The sequence below is a fragment of the Monodon monoceros genome, unplaced genomic scaffold, assembly GCF_005190385.1.
Source record: "Monodon monoceros isolate NGI ecotype Baffin Bay Population unplaced genomic scaffold, NGI_Narwhal_1 Super_Scaffold_9, whole genome shotgun sequence".
Lineage (NCBI taxonomy): Eukaryota > Metazoa > Chordata > Mammalia > Artiodactyla > Monodontidae > Monodon > Monodon monoceros.
Window position 1 is genome coordinate 36,170,160 of NW_021703786.1, and position 21,109 is coordinate 36,191,268.

Consider the following 21,109-nt stretch of genomic DNA (forward strand, 5'->3'; position numbering starts at 1 on the left):
CCCAGGAAATCCTGGGAAGCAAGAGGTAATGTCATGGCAGGTGGAAGGAAAAGGCACGGACTTCAATACTGGGAAGTGGTGACAGAGAGGCCGGCTGAGTCACCAGGCACGGAACAGGAGCTCAGCTCCTGCCAGAGTGAAAGAGCCATTTGTGGTGAGACATTGCCCAATTTTTAAAATAAAATTAGCTTAATATATTAAAATCATTATCAAGTCTTCTAATAATTAGGATCCTATGTAACCCAGCGCTTCTGAATATACACATGTATGTAAATATATACAATTACCTGTATAAACACATACGTATACATGGTAATCATTCAGTCATTTTAGTTGTTGCTGCCTACGTAATGATGAAATTATATATTTCAGTCCATCATACTGACATTGAAATGGCTTCTGATACAGTTCGGAATTATTAAAGATGAAAATATTTCCAAATAGTTATTTGTTAATTTTTTATACATTAAAAAACCTGAACGATGCATCTATATTCCAATGTCTGATTAGCCGAAGCCATTCGTATTCTGGACGGACGGGGCAGTAATTAAACTAACCGTGCAGAGTCGCCAGTGACTCTACTCCTGCAGAGAGTGCCGTCCGCGCCGCCAGGGCGGGAAGAACCTGTCTCACCTGCACTCCTTCAGTCGCCCCCACTCAGTCACGCGCTCAGCCATCCACAGCCCTACTCCATTCCTTAGTATACACAGGCGAGGTCCCAGGGGCTAAAGGCATTTTTCATAGTGCTTGAAGGTTTTTTTCCCACTGAACAAATAATCTTCAACTGGTCTTTAAATAAAACAAAAATCTGCCAGAGAGCAGACCTGGAGGAAAGGCGGCGGCAGAGCACTTGCGGGGACCGTGCATTTCTTCTCTGCTCACGCACTGCCATTGCGCCTCCTTGCTCTAGCAGCAGGGTCATAGTTCGCTGCCTCACTGCATCCAAGCCCGTCTTCTGCAGTACCGTTCCTGGACAATGGCACTCATGCTTTATGCTGACGTGACTGAATGGCTGTCTTCCTTTCTGAGTGAGCAGGCAAGCCTTCTTGGGTGGGATGGAAAATACATCTCTCTTCTTAGCGTTATTCATTCCGATTCTGCGCCCTCCACGCCCTTAGGACGTGCAGGCAGGGGGGACGACCATTAAATAACGAGCGAGCGGGTCCCAAACAAAGCCATGTGATGCTAGGCACTGAGCTTTCTCTGTTTCCCAACGCTCCTGAAACCCCACAATGAGGTCTGTAATTTTATTCTTTGAGAAATGGATTCCTGTAAGCTTTTAGCACAGTGAGAATTGCCCAATCTTATGAAATGTTCTTTTTTCCCTCCCTCAAGCCCTTCGGGTAACACAGACCAGATTTCTAGATGTCCTACTGGCAGCCGACCTTTTCTCGTGAACTCTAGTCAGTGGCCAAGGGAGAGGAGCGTCCGTGCTTTACAATCTCTTTTCTGGGCCTGCAAGCAAAAATTTGATGACATTTCTCCTTGATATGAAATCTCTGCTCGGACATCTGGCTTCACAGTGAGGAACTTTCAATACACCAGCTTCAAAGAAAGGGCTTAGCCGTGGTGGGGCATGATGCCAGAGGAATGTTCCCCGGTTTTTCCATACAACTGTTTCTATCAGTTTCCCCCCCATGAACTTCTGGGGGTTCAGCAGAGAGCAGTCAGTGCCGAGCGGATGACTTGGCTTTGGGGTACAGCCTGGTGGGACCTCCCACTGGAGTGCTGGAGTACAGAAATTATGTGTAAACAAGGCGTAGGGTGTTTTATTAGAGTCTGCCTATTGGGCAAAATATATTACTGTTACCGCAATCTAGTTACTTTTGCATATCTGCTATAGCATCACAAAATATTTACAAGTTTGCTGCCATCAATTAAATGAGAATCAAGTGACATGATTAATTTCCAGAGCCTTGATTTATGTGGTAACATCATTCAGTTACTCAGTATATTTCTAGAACTTCCACTAAGCCATGAACTTCAATAAGTGGTTGCTCTCAAGAGGCTTAGAGTCTACTTGGTGATAAAGAGAAGGAATCAAATACAGGTCACAATCTCCTCTTCTCAGTCCCCAAATCCTCTTCAAATCATGAATTGTTTTTGAAAGGCTGCGGTTAACTTGTGAAGCAACAAAACCTGACTGACGCCGTGAGGGTGTTCAGAGTTCCTATTTGTCCCGTTTGGGGGATTCACATGCGTCACTCTGCACGTGAGTCTGGGTGCAGCGTGTTGTCCCAGACCCACCTGGAGATAAAGACAAGCACTGCGCCACCTCCCTAGACCTGCTGATGCTGATTTGCAAAATATATTCTAGGTTTTGGATAAGGGGTTGGGGACCACCATTACAGTGCAGCGAAAACTTCAGTAGAGGAAGGAGCAAAGCTGGCATGGGCTTCTCACTCAGACACCTCACAGAAAGATGACATTGAAATCTTAAGAGAAAGGACTCTACACGGAGCTCGTGCAATCACAGAGAGTGTGAAGGTTGAGGGCTGGCTGTTGATACAGTGGAGAGAAGGGCCACATCTAGAAAAGTGGTTCTCAAAGTTTTGGGTCTCTGGACCCCTTTACACTCTTAAAAAATCAAGAACCCCGAAGAGGTTTTGTTTATGTGGGTTATATCTACTGATATTCACTATATTAGAAATTAAAATTAACAACTATTAAAACATTTATGTATTAATTCATTTCAAAATACCAGTAATAAACCCATTATGTATGAACCTAAACATATATTTTTAAAATAAAAGTAACTACTTTTCCAAAGCAAGAAAAAATTAGTGAGGAGTGTGGCTATGTTTTATACTTTTGCAAATCTTTTTAACGCCTGGCTTAGTAGAAGGAGCTAGGTTCTCATATCTGCTTCTGCATTCAGTCTCTTACGAGATGTTGCTTTGGCTGAAGTACAGGAAGACAATCTAGTCTCACATGGGTAAGCAGTTGAAAAGGGAGGGGTCCTTTAGTAACCTTTCAGGTGATTGTGGATATTCCTTGTGAGTACCTCAAAAATTGACAAGCGGTAGTTTCTTAAAAATGTTATTAGCTGCCATGCGGAATCTGAAACTCTATCAGTAAACTCTGTGTACTGTTAACATTAAAATCCACTGGTCCACTTTGATTTTTGAGTGGGTCTTTCACCTATGCGTGATTTTGTAACAACAGTGATGTGGAAAACACTGGTTCAGAGAGTTATAAAAATCTTCCAAATGTTGATACACTTCACTAATTCTTCCTTGTTTCTTCCCGTGCACATCATTAGTAATACCACTGATCTCATCGGAAAAGTCTTCAAGTACAAGGAAGCTGTCAAGCTTGCAGTGATGGTATAAGTTTTCCAAATTCCTAATTTTTGCTTGAAAGCTCGAATTTTATCATTAGCAACAATATAGTCAGTTGCTATCCTTGAAGCGTCAGACCCACTTCCTTCATTTTCAAGAAAACCCCTGCCAGGTAGTCAGAACAGAATATGTGGAGTTTGCCTTTCAATCGTCCTTTCCAAGTGACTAGAGTTCAGCTCACACTCAAACGAATGCAGAACTGCTTCTCCTCAAGACAACCATCCTACTTCAGCATGCAGCAGGAGTGCTTTATGTGTACTTCCTATTAATATTAGGAGATGTGTTCTCAGGGATTGGGATTTAATAAAGTTAATACTATGTGTTTCAGTTTTTTTTAAAGCACAAGTATGTGGTGGTGAAGAAAATGACTACTCATACAGTTCAGTGTCAATGCCATGTCTCGTGATAAAACACCAGCAGCTTTTATACCATCAGTGCAAATGTGAACACAGTGAAAAAGGCATCTGATGTCTTTGTCCTATTATGAAAGTAGTTTTGACCTGGTGGAGCCCCTGAAAAGATCTCAGGGGCCCACAGGGGTCAGGGGTCTGAGGACAACACCTTGAGAACCACTGGTTTAGGTGGTGAAGCGTTTCATACGCCGTGCTACAAGGGTAGACTTCATCCTGTAGGCAATGGAAAGTCACCGACGGATTTTAAGAAGCAAACCACATACTCATATCTGTGTTTTAGAAAGATCCCTTTATGGGACTTCCCTGGTGGTCCAGTGGGAAGGAATCCATCTTCCAACGCAGGGGACATGGGTTAGATCCCTGGTCAAGGAACTAAGACCCCACGTGCCGTGGGGCAACTAAGCCCGTGTGCCACAACTACTGAGCTCGCGCGCCTCAACAAGAGAGCCTGCATGCTGCAAACTACAAAGTCCACACGCCCTGGAGCCCACGCACCACAACTAGAGAGAAGCTTGCAGCCACAACTAGAGAGAAGCCCACGCGTCACAACTAAGAGCCCGCGTGCCGCAACTAAGAGCCCACGTGCCACAGCTAAGACCTGATGCAGCAAAAAAATAAATAAAAAATAAAAAAAAGGTCACTTTATCAACAGTTTGAGGGACAGATTTGAGAGGGGCAAGCTACTGGCAGTGATTCTACAAAAAAGGGATTGTAACAGGCAAAGTCAAAGACATGAAGGTCTAAGAAGGTAGGAGCTAGTGATTGGGGGATGGGGTGTGCATTTGGAAATATGCAGACGTTATTCTAGGAACTGACCTTGGGGAGGGAGGGAGGCAAAGAATTCATTCAAGGGGGCTTCCAGAATCTGACTTGAGTGACTGAGTGGATGATGGTGGTACTTTAATTCTTATAATCAGTACAAGAAGAACAGGTTGGGGTGAGAGAAGAGTGGGAGGAAGATAAAGTCAGTTTATGGTATATCTAGTTTGAACAGCCTGAGGGTCCTCCAAGTGAAACTGTGCAACAGTACGTAAAAATGTGGACTGACCGCCTGCCAGTTCAGGGGACACAGGCTCCCTGGTCTGGGAAGATCCCACATGCCGTGGAGCAACTAAGCCCATGAGCTACAACTACTGAGCCTGTGCTCTAGAGCCCGCGAGCCACAACTACTGAGCCCACGTGCCACAACTACTGAAGCCCGGGTGCCTAGAGCCCATGCTCCACAACAAGAGAAGCCACTGCAATGAGAAACCCGGGCACCACAACGAAGAGTAGCCCCCGTTCACCGCAACTAGAGAGAGCCTGCATGCAGCAATGAAGACCCAATGCAGCCATAAATAAATAAATAAATAAATAATAAATAAAAATAAAATTTCCATCCTGTTAAAAAAAAATGTGCATTGAGAGCTCAGAAGAAGTCTGGGTGGAGGTGGAGATTCAAAATTCATTTGCGTGGAAGTTTACATGAGGGGCTGGGATTGTCCAGGGACAGCACATACAAAGAAAACAGAAGAGGCTTTGCTTAACACTAATATTTGAGTGTCAAAAAGAGGAAAAGGAGACAGGGGATGGGAGAAACGGTTTCAGGATGGTTGATGAACTGGGAAAGCACTGCCATGGAGCTAAGGCAGTTTTCAGAGCCTGTTTATTGGCAGATTAAATCACTGTTCATAGATGCTCATGGTCTCAGACTAGAGAGGGTATATGACTTCCCTGCCCCACTGATGTGGATGGAAATGAAGCTGAGGCTGCAGGGACTTTTTTCCTGCTCATGTTTTGCCCTCCTGTAATCCACCATGAGGAGGACACCCAGGCAGCTACTAGTCCAAGGAGATTGTACAGACAAGTAGAGCAGGCCTGAGCCCAATCTAAAGCCTGGAGTCAAAGCACACTAATGGTCCATAGATATGTTTTAAGAAAAACAAATGTGTGTTACGACAAGTCACTGAACTTGGGGGATTGTTTGTTACACAGCATTGTGGCAACTGCTGACTAACACAGGTTCCTTGTTAAGTGTTATTAAGGAGTCAAACAGGCTTCTAAGATCACAAAGGAGACTGAATTTCCCTCTCCCAACACCAAATGAAGTGAGTAAATATGAGTAAAAATGAGCAGAAAAGCACTAAGGCACTGAGATAGGGTAGTAAGGTGGACATAATGGGAAAAAACCCTCAAGGGCTTGTGGTGAAGGAAACAAACATGACTCTGGAGACACTACAGCATTTCAGTGACTTGACTTCAGAATCTGCCCATGTCCCCAAATTGTTACTTTGTTAGGGTTAACAAAGCCCCAGGACTTCCCACTAATACCACCAACTTTGAAGACAAGGACACTGTGTGGGTAGCCTCAGCTTTCTCCTCTTCTGGCTGTGGGATGGGTGGGAAAACAGGTAGAAGTCAGGGCTGTCTACCACTGAGGAAAGTGAAGGTGTCCAGCCTTCAGGACGACACACCAAGTTGGGATAATTCAACCCCCAATGGATTCTATGATGCCCCCCCCCACCCCATTAAGGTAGTGTGAACTCAGCAACTGAACAGTCAGCCCAACCAGACTACAGGCACGTCTCTACTCCAGCTCGTCCTCCCCTTCCCTCGGGTTCCAGAAAACACAGAGACACTACAAATAAGTGTTACTGGTGCAGGGGAGGTGCGCTGTGTTTCAGAAACACTTGATATAGGACGTTGAACGTTTAGAGGGACGCTGGTTAACTGCTGAATGTATCCTGGTTAATCTATTAAACTTACCAGATAAAGAAAGACTGCTCCAGGAATCCCCCAGAAAATGCAAATCACTGACGTGGGGGAAAGCTCAAACCTTGCCCAGCCTTCTCCATAGCAATGTTAACTGCTAGATGAGCAATGTCTAAGTTCTCAGGGGAAAAAATGAAAACAAGTATATTGTGCCATCTAACATGTCATTCAAACATAAAGGTCATTGGCAGACATTCTTTTTTTTTTTTTTGCTGCGGTATGCGGGCCTCTCACTGTCGTGGCCTCTCCCGTTGTGGAGCACAGGCTCAGGACGCACAGGCTCAGCGGCCACGGCTCATGGGCCCAGCTGCGCCGCGGCATGTGGGATCTTCCCGGACCGGGGCACGAACCCGCGTCCCCTGCATCGGCAGGCGGACTCTCAACCACTGCACCACCAGGGAAGCCCAGTACCATGAATCTTGAAGGAACTACTTGACCATGAAATCCAGCCAATTAAGAACCACATCAAAGTAAAAACTTCGGGAATGGAAGTGCAAAAGGCTGGGGTATAAAAGGCCTAGTGGTAAGCACCATGTCATTCATGTCCTTTAAAGATAGCATGGGTATTAAACTAAGGGTTATGGTTAAAGACAAATTGTGAATATCGTAAACCCAGACGCTGTAAAGATACAACACAACCCCAGGCAGGAGGTGGTGAGGGGGCATAATGGGAACGACTGTGAGTATTCTAATCTACTCAGCTTTCAGCCCCGAATCAAATTCTGCCCAAAAGTTTAACAATTCCTCCTGTTTTAGTCTAGCTTCTTTCATCAGCTGAATTTAAGTAAAATTAACTTGAGATTTTTCTAAAACTAAAAAAATACCGGATCTAGAGTATTAACCCATTCTGTACGTCTCTCTGGCTTTCCTTCTCTTTTCTCCTTATATGTAGTCGGATATCTGAAATGATGTTCATCTTAATGCCAAGATGGCTATTTCTGGGTGATGAAATCTGTGGTGACTTTAAATATTTTTACCTTTCTGGCTCCCTGCATTTTGAATTATTTACGAGCATATGCCATTACCCATTTTTTACAAAAATAGAGTAGATTTTCTTTAAAAATATGCCCTGATTAGTTAATGACCAATGTTGATTCTGGGTGGTAGGAATATAGACACAGGTTTTCCCCTGTACTGTTTTGTGCAGGTGAGGGGTAAGAGGAGATGGCGCTGGACGCTGGGCACAGACCACTGCTGGGGATCTACGTGGCCTCACAACCTCTTCCCCTCGCCTCTCTCCCCTCCCCCTGGCTCGGGGCTGGCCCTGGGACCTGGCTTGACCGATAGAATGCGGTGGAAGTGCCACTGTGAGTCTCCTACGGTAGCCGTAAGGGAAGCGCAGGTCTGCCCTCACCTACTTGAACCCCGCTCTTAGACAGCAGCTTCCACGTACAAGGTCTGACTGCCCAGAGAGCGAGGCGACATGGGGGGTTCTGGACCCACCCTGGATGCCGCAGCCCCGGGCCAAGCTTCCTGAAGAATGTATGTTGACGAGGCCCCCAACCCCCAATGCTACACATTGAGCAGAAGACCCGCCCAGCCCAACCCTGCCCACGTCTCTGATCCAAAGAATCGTGGGCACATAACAGAGCTGTGGCTTTAAACTACCCAGTTTTGGGGTGATTTGTTCTACAGCAGAGAGAGCTCTTTATAGAAGCTTGACTCTGCAGGTGAGGAGTGGGCTAAAGCAGTAAGTGATGAAGACCCTTTGCTCTCGAGGTAGGGTGCACTGCGGCATGAAAGACGCGCTCGCGTGACTGCGCTTCTTCTGCTCTAACTCCTTCTGCGCCCCAGGAATTCCATTCTGTGAGAGGCCTCGCTTCTGAGCCACAAGGCTCATGCCTGCTGTGAGTCTCGGCTGCAAGACTCCCTTATGACCACTGGGTTCCTCTGGGCTAACGAAGGCTCTTCCTTTTTTACCAGACACTTTTTATTGTCTCTTATTGTAAAACTGTTGTTATAACTTGAAGTATAGAGCTAAGATAAAAGAAGAAAATTACCACAAATTCCACCACTCAGAGATATAACCACGAGTAAAATTCCGATGTGTAATTCCAGTCTTTTTTTCTCTTTATATGTACTTTTTTTTTGGCAAAGATGACCTCGTATGTACCTACTGTCTTGTAAATTGCACTTTCATTGACAACTGTCTTGCGAACATCTTCAAGACCCTTAAATATCCTTCTCCAACATCGCTTTCAATATTGCTTAGTTTTCAGCTGATGTGCTACGGTGGAAAAGAAAGTATAGCAAGGAGACCAAAAATGCCGGTGCTGTGAATGCCTTTCACATGACGGGAGATCAATGAACAGTTATGAGATAAATGAGTGAGTGCTAGAATGAGCATCTTTTTGGCTAGCTAAAGCTCAGTGCAAGTTTTTAATTGCCACGTAGGGCAAATTCTGGAAATGGGTCAAAGCCTAGGCACGTCTCTCGGGCAATGTAATAATGGTAGGTATTGCCAAATTATTCTCCGGAGATGTTTTATCGTGTTGCACTACCCCAGACCGGTGGCCCTTTAATTGGGTTTCAGCGGCCTCCACTCGATACCTCCGTTTTCTCTGAAGACTGACTTTAATGAAAGGGCTCCTTACCCACGGGAACACTCTGAGGCCCTCGCCGAGTGAGCGCTGGGCCTTCTGTGCACTCTGTCCTCCACCCAGAAAGTGGGGTGAGGCACACTTCATAATGAGCACGCACACTGTTCTTATAGCGAATATTTAAACACAGTAAGACCTAATACTACAAAGTGTTAGGTCCATACGAGCTTACTTGAATCTACATGCAGGCAAATGTACTTGGTCTCAGAAAACCAAATACAAGCCTCGGGGTGACTCTGTCTCTCTCTGAGTATCTCTATCCCTCCATGTATCTGCGTGTACAAAACACTCACACACAATTAGAATGTCCAGATCAAACAGCTGTTGCAAAAGTGCTGTCATCATTCAGGCAGACAGGGAATCAGAGTGACGACACCCTGACTTGGTTACGCGCTTGGTCACCGATTCACTTTCACAGACAATGTAGATGCAGGGGTCTGGTGTAACGGTTAATAGCTGAGGCTGTCAGGTCAGAAGACCGTGACTTGAACCTGGCTCTGACAGTTATCTGGCCATCTGACCTCTGGCTGGTTACTTCACCCCAGAGCCTCAGTTTTCCCATCTGTAAGATGGGGATGATAGAAACACTCTTCCTCATAAAAATTACTCATAAAGCTTAAATGAGACAAGGGAACGTGAGGTGAATGAAAATGTTTGGTAGAGAGCCTGGGACATACTACTTGTTGAAGAAATATCAGCTATTATTCCTATTATTTTTTGTGACACAGCCTAAAAAAAATCGTGCAAGGCAACAAGTGCTAATCCATTAACTATCTGATATAGGTTAGTGAAAGAAAAAGTCATTCACTTTATCCATAATCTACGTGAGTGAATCAAAACTCAACTACATCTTATCTACATTGTGATTTTAATTATTTTCAGGTACCTATGTTTTGGTCATTATATGTCATAAATATAATATAAATATGTACATATATATATATATATATATATATATATACTGCCATCTTTTAACTTCAACTTCAGTCTTTATGATTAGACAGTCTGTTGGAAATTAGGGTCAGAATGTTTTTCCCTTTTGTTAGGCGAATGGATTAAAACTACAGAAAAATTAATTAAAAATAGGCAGTTATACTAATTACATTTCTTTCAAGGTGTTTTAATCTTTGAGAAACAGTACTGGAAACTCTGTTGTTATGAAGTAAATGAATGTTCCCCTTTTGCATATATTGGGATTCAATTACTTATTTAAAATGTGGAAATTACCTACCACTCGGTATCTGGGTATCAAGTGGAAAAGAAACTCATGTAAAATGAAATTTTTATATAGCAAAAGAATTTAAATAAAGTTGTAACTCAGTTCATGCAAAGCAAAACAGTTCTACAGATCCATGAGTACTTCCTCTGCATCTATAAATGAAGAGTTTCAAAGATTTGTAAAAATTACCAGAATATGAAAAAGAAACATCTTTTTTTGTCTCATCACACGTAGGGGGAGAAAACGCTCACAGATGGAAAAATACAGGAAAAATCTCATTAACGACAAAACAAGTCGTCACCTCTAAAGTGAGGAGGCTGGATATACTTGCCTCTAAGGTTTGGTCCATGTCTTAAGGTTTTTCTTGTATTCAGTGCTGTCCAGGCTTAAAGGGTATATACAACAAAGCAACTGACATTAACACTGACTTCTCCCTAAATTACTCAGATTGCCTACAATAGGCTAGAGAAAAGAAAGATGGAGGGGTTAGGCAGAAAAAGGCAGTGACCCAAATGTCTCTTTTATTTTTCTTTGCTTTGTATGATCACATACTTCAAGCATTGTTATAACAAAGTAAAATGACTGAAAAATAATCTTTTGCTGGGAATTCTTTAAAAAATGTTTTGTTCTCTTTTAAATCTTATTTATAAAGGTTTCCAGATGCTTATCCTCACAGATTAAACACAGCATGATGTAGACACTTACAAAAATATTCACTGCTATGAAGCCAAGAAGAAACTACTTTGAGATCTAACTGCCTATCACCTAAAGAATCGGGGTCCAGGGGATTTTCTGTTGCCATTAAAGGTGTGATCCTCTGAAGCCACTTGGAAACAACCTAGGTTCTCAGCAGCAACACAGTACGGTGTCCAAGCGTATCAGATGGTTGGCATTCCAAACCTCCAACAGGTTCTTTCTCATTATGCGAATCCATAATGAAAGGATGTGGGCAGAGAACAGAATGTAAACTGGAAGCTGACTTCTGAATTCATTAGCCAGCAGTCCTGGGCTAAAACAGTCATTCTAATTTCAAGAGACAGCTCCAAAGTGGTTCTCAAGAGAAAGGACAGGGTATTTTTCAAATATTTGTTCAATGTGAATGGACTGGGCTCGCCCCAAGTGACTTTTTCCGCCGGCATGTGATCTTTTAGAGGGAAGGCAGCCTGAGTCACTGGCTACATCAAAGTTAGAGTCCAGTGAATGGATTACTGCAGGCTGTGTGAGCAAGCCAGACGCCTGCGTTCATCCGCCCACTGCTGGGGTTTCAGCCCTCCTTCTAAGTACATTAAAGCGGCTGGTGCCGCTGGTTACTGGGGCCTCCAGGTTACCTTGATCGCTCGGTCATTCTCCCTCAACAGCTGCTTCTTCTCACCTTCAAACTTCTGCACAGCGTCCTGGAGCTGCCCTTCTGCAGCGAGCCGCTGCCGGCTGCTCTCCTCTTTCAGAGAGGAGATGGTCGTCTGAAGCTCTGCTATGACCTAAAGTGAAAACAGCATGCTGTAGCTTCACGTTCTTCAGTGAGAGGCCTCTACTTTATATGTATTTATGCTTCACGAAAGAATGGATTTGGCAAAGCTCTAGTCCACAAACTAAATATTTTCAATTAATGTATCACACACACTAACGCATGAAATTCCACACAATAAAAGACTACAATGAAACTGTGAATGGTGAACAACTGCTGAACCAAATATACTTGGAAGCCGTTCCCACTATAACATGCCACAATGTTTACTCATCAGAGGAAAGGACATCTGTGATCTCAAAACTATGAAATGTGTCAGGATTCATTTTACTGAGAAGCATACTTGTTAGAGTGAAAAAAGAAACGATTTTGCCTTTCGTAATACTTTGAACTCTAATAACCAAAGAAGATCATGAACAGAGTTCATGGTTCATAGTTACCTAATTCTACACAATGATTTTTGAGTGTTTACTAACGCTTGCGGACTGTGCTAAGCACCTCGGTTCCTGTGTCAGTTACTACCGTGTGACACGCACCGTCATTGCCCATCTTTTATAAATGGAGAGGCAGAGGCAGCGCAAGAGGTCAACCTGTGACCTTGCTGAAGATGCCATGCGACCAGGAGACAGGCAGGATGCGAACCCTGCAGACAGGTCGAATGCTGTACTAGTTGGTTCCTCTTAACTAGCTACTACTTTGTCTTCCTTTTAAACAAGGTTTTGGTATTGAAGAGAAGTTTATTATGATACGGTTCCAAATAGGTTGCTTTCTTCCTAACTGATATATATCCATGAAAGTTTATTTTTCGTTCAAATGAGTCATTTCAGAGGCTCCCGCAGTACTCGCTACATTTGAGAACCGGGTCTCTCCATGACTGGGTTCCCTCCATGGTCTCAAAGTAAATCGGATGAGGGACCTTTTCTTTAATAGGTTTACTGAGAGCACTGCTCTTCCTTTGGTTTGGATGTATCCATTTCCTTTCAAATTCAATCGTGATTGACCTTTCAAAAGCAGGAAATGGTTGTTTCTTCTAATAAAAGAAGCAACCTTGGTCCTGGGTTAGAACTTTATGCTGTTGGGTCTATAGGAGAAGGGCTGACTGGTGAGAAACACTGAACCAGTTAGTACTATATTTTCCTTGAAGCTCAGTTTTTCGACTATTATTTGATGACAAAACTAGATTACAGTATCATAAGGCAGTAAATAGAAAGTGTCTGGAGTCTTCCAGATGCCAAGTGCTACAGAAGCATTAGTTGTTACTACTGACATAAGTAGCATATTTACCCAAAAAAGGAACATTTAAGCTTTGAGAAGTGAGCAAACTCACTGTAACAAAGGTTAACACTTAGAATTTGTAAATAATCAAATATAAAACCAGTGTGAAATAAATGACAAAATATATTAATATTTTTAAATGCAAATCTAAACCTTCTGCAATGAGAAGAGGGATTCATTTACTGAGAATGAAGATGTTTTCATCTGTTTTCTGAATTTTGATTAAGTGTTTCCATTCTGGCTGCAATTCAGTTAATTCTCATAGCACTTCTATGAAGCAGGGAAGGTTAAATTCTTAGAGTAAATGTCAAAAACTGAGGCGCAGAGTCATCAGCTCACTCACAGTCACAGAGCAAGGGGAGCTGGAGATAAGCAACAGCCAGATTTCCTTGGCCCAGCATGAAACTTAAGAGTGATATTTTATAAGAACATGGGGCCAAATAGTAAAAATAACTATTGCAATGACTAGCGCAGTGTTTCAAGTTGAGTAAACTGAAACGTGGTAGAAGTGGTGAGTTTAATTCTGTAATGTGTTCAGTGTGTGTGTGTGTGCGCGCGCGCACGTGTGTGTTTAGTTCTGTCACGCAATTTTATCACGTGTAGATTCGTATACCACCACCACGATTACACAGCGCATTTTTATGGTACAAAGTAATTTTGTGTCTTTAAAACTTAGTAAGATTTAGATTCGCTTCTAACTGACCAGGACTGAAGGTAAAAAATGTTTGGGGGCTCTTCAAATGACCACCAGGACATAAGACATGGATCTCTTCTTTTCAGAAGATTTATGACAGCGCACATCAAAAATAAATAAATGCAGGTTTTGGAAGGAATGACGGGTGAAGACCAGGATGCTCTGAGGAGGACACACTTGCTTTTGTGTAGAAAATGAAGCCTTAACGCTCTTTGCGGGAATAATGGAATTCCTTCGGGGAAACAATGAGATTATCTTTGGCAAGTTATATTTTAAAACTTATGAAGATGATATAGGGAGAGCGTCAAAACACTTCAGGTGAAATACCTCATATAGATAAGTGAATTGATAGACTGATAGACATGATGGATTTAGAGAGGCGGCTGAAATATGGATAATATTGGAAGCAGATCTGAGGTTTACTTTAAGATTGAGAAATAATCACACAAACTAGATGAATTGGGTCTTGGCTGTAGACCTAGAGTGTAAGACAACAGACTATTCTCTCCTTAGCTCAGGGCACACAACCGGCACTCGACAGGTATTTAAGTATTGGAACTATAATCAGTGAATAAGAAAAAATAATTCCCTGGCAAATTATATTGAGATAATTTAGTCTTTTCATAGAGTAATAATGTAAAAAGTTTCTGAGAAAAAGAAAAACTGGCCTGTGCAATCATACTCAAACGCCACCGGGCTTGACTGAATCATATTAAAAATCGTAAGACAAAACGCTGCCACTCAGCTAAGTGTCTATCCTGTATTAGCTCCAGAGAAGGAAGGGGATGAGAGCATTTCCATATGGATATTCAAGCTTAAGATCTGGGGAAGCAGAAGGAAAGTTATTTGGGGCTAATACTGTAAGCAACCGAACCAACGAAAGCTGTAACATTTCGTCATATTGCCAAGCAATTTCTACTTTGCATAAATGTCAGTGGGCTTCTTAGGTCTTAAAAATAACAGGATTCTAGATAGAGGTTCAGATTTCATTTTTAACTCTCTTGTTTTTTAGATCATAGTAGAGTTTGAGATTTTCATAAAACTCTTCTTTAAAATACACTGGACAGGGCATACATGGCAAGGTTTGGCAAACATTGAAGATCCCTAGAAAATAAGTGGAAGAGGGGCACCCGTGCCTTCTGGGTGGCCACCCTGAAGAGTGGCAGGGAGGGGGGCATATGGGCACGGGGCATGAGCCCAGGCTCTAATCTGCGCCAGTGGGAGCTTGGGGGCCATGTGGGGGGACGTCGGTCCCTCGGCGATGGGCAGGCTCTGCTAGCATTTCTCCGCAGCTACCTACATTCCTGCAAAAATGGCAATAGTTTTCTTTGAAAAATGACCACTAGGTATTCATATACCTAGTGGGGAATACCACATGAACCACATGAAACCACATGAAAGACGAAAAGGCAAGGTTAATATGTAATATTGAGATATTACATATCTTAATATTAAGATATAATATGTAATATTAAGATAAAAAAGAACAAATACGCGATTCTGATGGAAGTTATATTTGGGAGTGTTCTCAGAGATGGTGCCACCGTTGCCATCAGGGTGAACACCGAGCGACCCAGCAGGGGTGCCGTCCTGGGCCTGTGAGCATTCAGAGTGCATGGTCTACCAGGTCCTGGAGCTTGATAAAATCTTAAAGGTTAAGTGACTTCCTTTAAGGGAGTAAAATATTTAAAATATTTTCCAAATTTAACCTGATGCTTCCCTAGGTACCAGTGTATTCATCACTAATGCATTCATCTTATTACTTTTTTTTTTTGAGAGAGGGATTTTAAAAAATCTGATAAACAGTTAAGCAGCTTTGCTTCGGGCACCCTCCTCAGCCGAGATATGAGTTCGAGATTCCAGCAGACTATCACTGGGAAACAGCAGAAGTCCATCCACAGTTCTGTTGCATAAGGTTTATTTTCAAATAATCTGTTTCTCTGAACTGACTTTATTATAGACAAGTGTTTCTCAAACGCCAGTTCACAGATATAAACATATACATATATTTATATGCATATAAATATTTATATTATTTAGAGGTGGGCAAACAAAATGTCTGTAATGTAAGGTCATCCTACCTCTTATGAGAAGGTGGACTATCTTGTATCATGTTATTCTATCTTTTCTAGGATTTTTCTTTTTGGGTGTTGCACTGCCCTTTCATTTATGAAGGGTGGCCACAGCTCGTGACACCAGCTGATGTCTGCTCCTACCTCCTTCATGTCCTTACACGGGGAAATATCCAGCAACCCTTTGCCTCTCCAAATTCTGGAGGGAGATTTTATCAGCTCTTGAACACCCAGAAATAAATTTAAAATACATAATTTCTTGCTCCTTCCATACATTTTTCATCCTTTGCTCCCCCTTTCCTTCCTCCACTGAGATTTCATAGGCTCCTATAAGAACTAATGGCTGTTAAATGCTTTACCGTGTCCTAGGCCCTGTGCTAAGCACTTTTCTGGCATTGTGTTGAGGTAAGTATACTACTCCCCCATTTTACACATGAGGAAACCGGGTTCCAGAGAGAGCAGGTCACTCGCTCAAGGTCACGCAAGTGGTGGGGCTGGTATGCGGACTCCAGAGCTTAGGCTTTCTTTCCCCCAGCTTACATTTAACCTGCTTTAATATGGACTCATCAGGCTTCTTCACACCTTCCTTTAGGTAAAACTTAGATACTCTCAGTGTTTAAGCATTTCTATCAGCTATTTTGTACCTCGCTTTTGGTCTACCTCCGCCATTTAACATAAAGCAAAATAAGCAGGATGTAAGGGTACGCCAGCTGGGTTTTTTCACGTTTTAGTTTAGCTTTTGGAGTAATAAGATTTCTTTTGATTATAAGAATCTCTCTCAGTGGATTAAAAAGGATATTTCCCCATGTTATTTCCTGGAATAATGGCCCTCGAGACATCACCGTCATCTTTTAGATAAACACGTTCGTCTTCACTTAGACAAAGACTTTTTGCTTTCCTAATGGGATGTGAATTATATAATATATGCACATTTTAGAAATAACTGTAGAACCTAAGCAATTTCATAATTATCGGCAGAGTTTTGCCATATTAAAAACGTGAGGGGTTGGGCCAGACTTGGTGGTGTCAGGTTGAGACCTTCCGTTCCAATGTCGAAGACAGGTTGGGTCCTGGCTTAGTCACTTGCTAACCTGCGTGACCTCACCTCTCTGAGTCTCAGTTTTCTCAAACGGAAAAATGGGGCCAGTAATAGTTTCTAATCCCAGAGTTCCTGTGAATGAAACTGAATGAATCAATATGATTAGTGCCCCATAAAATTCTTAATTTCATTATCGTTTTGTTGTAGCGTTGCTAGTACTACCACTGTGTACGTACATTTCAGTTGACTGCCACATCTCACTATACATGGCAAAAATACTAAGAAAAATTGATTTTAAAAATCATCAGATATGATGTCCACAAAGTGAAATGGCTTAATCTATCCATCTGTAAGATGAAAATTAGCCTTTTATTTATTCCACAATGACTCATACGACTAAGGAATGTTTGGAATTCCCTAGATGACGCCAGAGGACATCATTGTAACAACTTGTGCAGAAGAAGGCCTCCAAGCATCGTGAGTCAAGTCGAGACACGTGTTCAGTGTTCGGCCTCTACTGTAACGACTGTGGTAACAACATCCAGCAAGATGTGAATGCTGACCCTTGTAATTCTTCTTTTTCCCAAAAGGAGTCAACAGTTGAGGTGCTAATTTAACCCAGTATACTTGCCATTTTGAATCCTGTTGTTAAGCAGTCTTTAGGTGCAGCAAAATGGCATACTGCAAAAGAAGCACAGATGGTATCAAACCACTTACATCACAAATGTAGGTGTGTATCTCCAGCCCTTGGGAAATGTGTTTCAGCCTGGACTTGTTCAGGTACACAGGCTGGTTTTACAACATCTGAGTGTGTGTGTGAGCGTGTGTGCGTGTGTGTGTCGGTTCAAAGGGTTCAATATGCCTGATTTTAGAAAGTTGAGACTGAAATAGTAATAGCGTCTGCATACTCCTCAAAACTATGATACTAACCCGTAAAAACTGAAGAGACTCACATCTAGCTCTAAAGTACAAGTGCTTTTATGGTAGGTTTCTTTCTTGTTTGTTTTGGTTTTGCTCTTTTTTTCTTTAAAGCTCTTACCTGTGAGGATTTGGCAAGCTTCTGAGTGTATTCTTTCTCAGTCTGCTTCAGCCTGCTGTTGGCCTGAAAAACACATGCAATGAACACACACACAGTGACCTGTGAGGTTGGTATCTCTCGCACACGCCTATCACCAGGCAGCTGGGATGGCTGCCAGCTGCACCGCCCTTCTGGGGCAGCCAGAAAACCACAGGGCTTGCCTTTGATCTAACGCCAACTATTCATCACTTAAAAAGCAAAAAGCAAAAGAGAAAAAAAAAAAAGATCTCTCCTGCCAATTATTAGACAAACACAGACTTCTGTGGAAAGAGAAAGGGAGAAGGAGAGACAGAAATAGACCCAGCAAACGTGTGTGAAGTCAGGGAAGAGAGGAAACACAGGAGAAGGAAGAGGAAACGAGGGGAGAGGGAATCGGAGGTGGGGGAGGGAAGACGGTAAATTTAACACTCTTTCCCTTAGTTTAAAGAGAAAAGAACTAGACCCTCCTGGTGGAGGCTGATAGAGGAGATTTTAGACTCACTGAGCCAAGGTCTGAGCCCTACTCTGCCTGGCACACAAGAGCTCTTCTTTTGAAGTGACAGATGCATCTAAATCAAACAATTTCTATGGCCTGGAAGTAGGGAGGCCTTCCCAGAAGTCCACATTACTTAGAACTCCACGATCTCCTTCGCCACCCGAGTTCCCATCCTTTGTGTGTGACCTGCTTTCCGTCTCCCTGGAAGCCTCAGGATCTGCACTTTATCCTCCGTGTTCGGAAATGTCGCGGTGACTTGCCCTAGCCGGGCCTTTTTTCTCATCCATTGTGCAGGCACTAAACAGGCCCTTTCAATCTGCGCTCGCGTCCTGCATTTCTAGAAAAGGCTTTGGTCACTTCTCTCTTAATTTCCTCTCTTTCTCCCCCGGTCTCTTTCTCTCTCGTCTCTCTGTCGGCCTGTCTCTGCAGCTCTGAATATTGGACCTCACAGGTTTAGCATCTTTTTCTTGTTGTTTCTATTTTCCATTACTTTGTCTTTTTGATCTTTTGTAGCAATTCTCGACTTTAAATGTTAAACTTTGTATTGGATTTTAAAGACTCCAGCTGTCCTGTTTGTAATTTCCAAGAGTTTCGTCGTTGTTCTCTGAACACGCCATCACTCCCCATTTTTAACAGACGAGGAAGCTGTGCCACAGAGAGGTTAAGAGAGCTGCTCAGCGGCGCATCTAGGAAGCGATGGAGCCAGGACCCGACCCCACGTGGCAGAGCACAAGCGCTTCACCGGCTGGAACACATGGCACAGGGCGTCCCAGAGAATCCCACTTCTCCGAGGTGACTGATTTCATACACACCTATACAATGTCTATACCTACACACACACATTTAAATTTTCTTTCTGTTCTCGAGAGTGTCTGTATTTTTCTTAGTTCCTTTTATTTCTTTGCTGTACCAGCCTGTTTTGGCCTCTGTTTTTCACTTTAGAAATTGTCCTCAATTTTTGGTGATCTTTGGTGTTCTTTCTTGTTTAAAGTGTGGCCCTCTAAAACAGGCAGGCTTGGGGACAGGTGGAGTCATCACAGGGTATCACTAAGGCTCCTGGACTCTCTCATACCGGTATCTGACTGGACACCCTTCTTGGACCCTTTTGCCCAGAGCTGTGCCCCCTGGTTTACCGCCTGGCGGCAGACGTCGGGCTGCCAGGGTATTCAGAAGGGTGCCTAGATGTTCACGATACTGATTCTTGTATAGCCCCGTTTTTATTTTAACCCTGAGCTATACCTGGGTCCCCTCTCTCATTCCATCTCTCCAGGGAGCAAACCAGGGGTGGACATGGAATAAATTCAAAGGCTGAAGCCCTAATACCAATGTGATGGTATTTGGGGTGAGGCTTCAGGAAGTGATGAGGTTGTGGGGGTGGAGCCCTCATGAATGGGATTAGCACCTTTATAAGAAGAGGCCAGTGAGCTAGTTCTTTCTGCCGTTCGAGGCTACAGTGAGAGGATGGCCGTGTGCAACCTGGCAGAGGGCTCTTACTAGAACTGGACCACACCAGCACCCTGATCTCCAACTTCCAGCTTCCAGAACGATCGGAAATAAATTTCTGTTCTTGATAAGCCACCCAGTTTGTGGTGTTCTGTAACAGAACCCAAGCTGACTAAGACAACAGCCGTGTGATTTATGAACTGAAGTTCACAAGCAGTTCTCTAGAGTTTATCCCATAAATCTCTTTGCATCTATAATGGTGCTGAATACACTGGGTAGTTTTGTTTTTTCCCGGCTAGAGAGGGCTTGTGACTATTGCTGTTTTCTCTACTAAATCACCAGACTCTATTCTAGCTCTATGACTAATAAAGCCACTCTCTACTACAGAATCGAGGCCACACGGAGCCTCATGAGGGTTATTTGTCTTGCTTCACATCCTGCCAATACTTTTTAATCAAAAAATGCTGTTCATAAAGTACTTGTTGCTTATTTAATAAATACTTGTAGAGCTCTTACCCGGTGGCACACACTGTTCTAAAGGCTTTAAAAATACTTACTAGAAAATATGAAAATTATAGTGTCATAAAGGTTACTTTTCCCCAAAAAAGTTGGAGTCAGAGAGGCTGGTTAGTGTACGACGTCCTGTGACGAAGATGCAGCTACTCTTCGAGAGTCTGAGGCTACTCAGCCCCAGAACCCCACAACCTCAGATAGAGTCTTTTACAATTAACCACCCAATTCATGCATTCATTCCAGGCAACCGGGACTAGAGCAGCGGACAAAACAGACAAAAATCTCTCCCTACCTTTATGGAACTTCTAACCTAGAGAGCAATCATATAACTTATCAAAGTGATAATATTTTAGATGGTGCAAATGCTATGAAGAAGGATAAAGCAAGAAAGTGAGATGGGAAGTGAGGAATGGTAGGGGGTAGTTTACAATTTAAAAAACATATTAGTTAGGGAAAGCCTCACCGAGAGGGTGATACATGAGCAGAGACCTGCAGGAGACGAGGGAGCCATGGTGAACTCTAGGGAAAGAGCTCTCCAGACAGAAGGAGAGCCAGTGCAAAGGCCCCGAGGCAGAGGCATGCACAGTGTGTTCAAGGCACAGGGAGGATCTGTGAGAAGCATCTCCCTTGGACAAGATGAGAGAGAACGAGGGGCCAGATCCTTCATGGTGTTTGTAAGCAGCTGTAAGGAACGTGCGTTTTAATATGAGTGAAATGGAGAGTCAAGGAGG

General features: G+C 43.1%; 1 protein-coding gene across 8 annotated transcripts in view; it reads right to left on the reverse strand.

Moving 5' to 3' along the window:
• CEP112 (centrosomal protein 112) overlaps nucleotides 1–21,109 on the reverse strand; it is a 415,782-nt gene that overhangs the window by 73,823 nt on the left and 320,850 nt on the right. For 5 of the 8 annotated variants that reach the window (XM_029213161.1, XM_029213157.1, XM_029213158.1 and 2 more), the window contains exons 22-23: nucleotides 17,909–17,971; nucleotides 11,653–11,802 (exon numbers count right to left, since the gene is read on the reverse strand). The exons of 1 other annotated variant lie outside the window; for it this stretch is intronic. In XM_029213161.1, the coding sequence (XP_029068994.1) occupies nucleotides 11,653–11,802; nucleotides 17,909–17,971 (213 nt within the window). Of the gene's footprint in view, nucleotides 1–11,652; nucleotides 11,803–17,500; nucleotides 17,551–17,908; nucleotides 17,972–21,109 lie in introns of those variants that run through there. 2 more of the 8 variants (XM_029213163.1, XR_003792074.1) reach the window with 2 other exon arrangements.